Source organism: Nicotiana tabacum, chromosome 3, assembly GCF_000715075.1.
Source record: "Nicotiana tabacum cultivar K326 chromosome 3, ASM71507v2, whole genome shotgun sequence".
Taxonomy (NCBI): Eukaryota; Viridiplantae; Streptophyta; class Magnoliopsida; order Solanales; family Solanaceae; genus Nicotiana; species Nicotiana tabacum.
In genome coordinates, this window is record NC_134082.1 from 163,953,607 (window position 1) to 163,957,326 (window position 3,720).

A 3,720-nucleotide genomic window follows, 5' to 3' on the forward strand; every position below is an offset into this window, starting at 1 on the left:
TAGGGAGGGGACGGGGGAGACTAGTGTTGGATTTCATGTGCATTATGTTAGCTGATGGCTAATATACATTTATGAACAATTAGTGAATGCATTTTCTATAGCTTTTATTTATTTATTTATATTTTCTTACCTAGTAATAGAATCACTTCAGCATTTTACTAAAATTTTCAAAAGGTGTTCTCTTTTTCGGCGAATGATGAAAGTGGATCGTTAGAATGATTCTTATTTTTGGATTCCCTATTTTTTTTTTTTCTTTTGTGATTGTTTTAGAGGTGGGTTTCATGTGCATCATGTTAGGTGATAACAAATGGATGACAAAGTTTTGTACTGGCCATTCTTTTATATTAAAAAAGAACATTGAATATAAATTCATAAAGACGTTTACTAATTTGTTTCATATTTCAACATTGAAAGTCTAAAGCATGCAACCTTTAAGAAAAGGATGGCAGACACTATGCTGACGGTTTATGCCAGGGAATAAAGGTTGGCCTAGCTAGAAGATTATATGTATTTAAAAAATTAAAAAGAAAACAACGGTATCCTTTGCCCTTTTGTCGCATTATATTTAATTTAAACACTCGTAGATCAAGAAAGAAATGCATGAGATATGGTGGATGGAATGAGATTACTTTACTATTAATCAAACAATTTTGGATTGGAATAGAGAAATTAATTCTTGGTTGGCAACATTTTCCCTATTAAATAGCCATATACGATGTGAATTTGAATTGGTAATGTTACTGTAAAATAAAATAAAAATATGTAGTAATAGTTGTGGAGTCCACGTCCAAATACAGTAACCTTTATAATCTGAACAATGACACTATTATAGATACAGTATTACATTACAATATAATGTTAAAAACGGAAAGTTTGTATAAGCCCCTTCCATTTCAAGTAAATATATCCTCTGCACAATAAGATCATAACAAAATGAATTTTGTCAATTCCCTAGCAAAGAATGATCAGCTACTTTATTCTTTCGAATCATCGATCACGATTATACAACAAATGACAGCGACTATATATATACTTTTTCTATGAAGCGAGAAACTAGATCATTTTTCAATTTTCTATTTTACATGAAAGCTCTTTGTGTCTAATTTTCGGTATTTGTCGCTGTGAGGTCCATTCTTGTCGCATGCACATGCATCCGGGGTGGCTAATAGGTCATTGCCTCAGTTGAAGTGTTTAAATGATGCCAATATATTTACGGCCAAGTACTCCATTCTAGCCTTAATGTTGTCTTCATCTCATTAATTAGCGCTTGCAAAGCCAGCAAAAATACCCTAAAATCATCCAATTGGCCAAGCTTTGATATCTCACTTGTTTCACCTGTTAGAAAATAATATATGCAATAAGAATACCACATTAAATAAAAAAACAAACCTTATAAGAATCATATAATATATATGATCAAAGCGCATCCCGGTGCACTAAGCTTCCGCTATGCTCAGGGTCCGAGGAAAGGCCGGACCACAAGGGTCTATTGTACATAACCTTATCCTGCATTTCTACAAGAGACTGTTTCCACGGCTCGAACCCATGGCCATGACCTCCTGATCACATGGCAACAACTTTACCGGTGTCTAATATATATAATCAATTCCAATTAATTAAAATCTATGGTTTTACCATAGGGGGAGCAGAGGAAGCAAGGAAACTGGAAGCTGATGCTGGCTCTGAATTAGTTGAAGAAGTTGTTGTAGAAGTAGTTGATAATAACCCAACATTATAAGCCATAGTTCCATCAGGTTGAAACAAACCATAATTTCTCTCAGAAGTTGGTCCTGGCTTTTGGTCTTCATTGAATAGAGCAAACACATAAATATCCAATCTAACATTAGGTCTCAAAGGTGTCCCTTCATTAAGCAATTGCCTTCTCAAAATATTCCTATTATAAATAGCTGCATTTTGAAAGGTTGCACCAATTTCATTAGAGTCACCTTTAGATGGCCAACCTGTCTCAGAAATCTTAACTTCTAAACCATTAAATCCCATTCTTGCTATAGCAAATATAGCTGCATCCACTTGTGCATACAACATGTTGTCATAATGTAGTCTCGTGTAAGGATCAATCATTCCTTGATTGGAATTGAATAGCACATAGTCTAAGGAGATTTTGTTGGGATTGTCTTTGTATGCAAAATAAGGATATGCATTGATCCAAAAAGGTGCTCTTGTTGTAACCAAGAATTGCAAGAATTGTTGCATAATACCATTAAGATCAGTCCTAAAAGTACCAGCTGATGGTGGATAAGAGTTTGCTAAAACTGCTAGTGAATTAGGAGAAGAGACTTGAATATATTGGCTAAGTCCTGTTTTAATAAGTGCTGAATGAATGTTAACCATTGCTGGGACAAGATATGTCATTAAAGATGTATCTTCATCTGTGAAAATCTCGTTCCCTACCGCGATTCCTGTGATGTTTGTGGCTGGAAAATATGGCCTAATATGAGTAGTAACCCACTGAAGGGCTTGTTGCTGATCGCCTAATGTGGCTAGCATTTGATTTTCCACTGTCACAATTAGCTCTATGTTGGAGTTGGCAAATGCAGTCAACACTTGAGGATTTGTATCATAAATTCTTGCCTTTGTTATCTTGAGAGCATGCAAAAGTTGAAGAACTTTTTCTGGTGGTGGTAAGTTGTTTGCAACTTGACCATAATTAATCCCAAGTGAATCTACTTCTCTAATAATGTTCAAACCTGTTACAATATTTCAATCTTAGTAATTAATCAAAATGGTATAACAAGAAATAGCTAATTTAAACTAGAAAAGGAAAGAATAACATACCTGATAAAAGGAGAAAGAATGTTACAAGAATTCGCAAGAATGAAGTTCTTCTCAAAGGGCCATCCATGATACAAGTAAACAAAAGAAAATAAATAAAGATGGAGTAGTTATGTTTCTTAGTAGAGAAGAGAGTAGAGAATTAAGGGGAGGGAAGAAAGATATGTGAAGGGAGGTATATATAGGCATCTATATAGGTTTGACAATTCTTTTCTTTACTTGCTTGAATTTATGTTTTTTTTAGTAATATTTTTTTGGGGGAGCAAAAATAAGTTGCCTTTGGTTTCTTATTAATTGTGGACAGGTTTTTGAATGACTTTGTCTCGTCATCTTAATTTTCTTGCCTCATAGGTTCTTTAAATTTGGTTTACCCCTATAATGTCTTTAATTTGTTGTCTTTTCAAAGAGGTCACCCTTTAGTCCACTTGACAAGTATACCCTCCTCACACTTGCTTCATTCAAAAGAAAACAGCTACTACTGTATAAGTTAGATTATTTTATTTGGCACCAAGTGAGAGGCAATCCCAAATATTTGGACTATTTTAGATGTTGTTCTGACTACTAAGGGAAAAGGTGTTTGTCTAATCTCAAAGAGTTGGATCTATGACATGGCTGTCTATTTCCATGGGAAATGAGTTTTAAATACATATTATTTAGTAACTTGGTAAAAATGATGATCAAACTGCTATCACAAATTAAAATATACTAATAGTATAAAAAAAATTTATACTTTCAATGTATAAAATTTAAATCATTTTACTATTCTAATGATTCACTTACGCCGACGTCTCATTTTTTCCTTTTATTTTTTTCACCTGACGATTCAAGATTTACCAGAGGTTCACTTTCTTCCACCTTTTTGAAGCCAACGTGGGGTGAAGAGGGATTGAGGCCTAATCTCCTTTTGAGAGTTAAAACTGCGAAGCA

The 3,720-nt window shown here is 34.0% G+C and overlaps 1 protein-coding gene across 1 annotated transcript; it reads right to left on the bottom strand.

Moving 5' to 3' along the window:
• Positions 1–872: 872 nt before the first annotated feature.
• Positions 873–3,111, bottom strand: LOC107786057 (glucan endo-1,3-beta-glucosidase 11-like). Its single transcript, XM_016607492.2, has 3 exons — positions 2,797–3,111; positions 1,636–2,708; positions 873–1,335 (listed from the first exon to the last, which is right to left on the bottom strand). Exons 1-3 carry the CDS (start codon positions 2,861–2,863, stop codon positions 1,261–1,263), a joined length of 1,215 nt encoding a protein of 404 aa, XP_016462978.1. The 5' UTR covers positions 2,864–3,111; the 3' UTR covers positions 873–1,260.
• Positions 3,112–3,720: the final 609 nt, after the last annotated feature.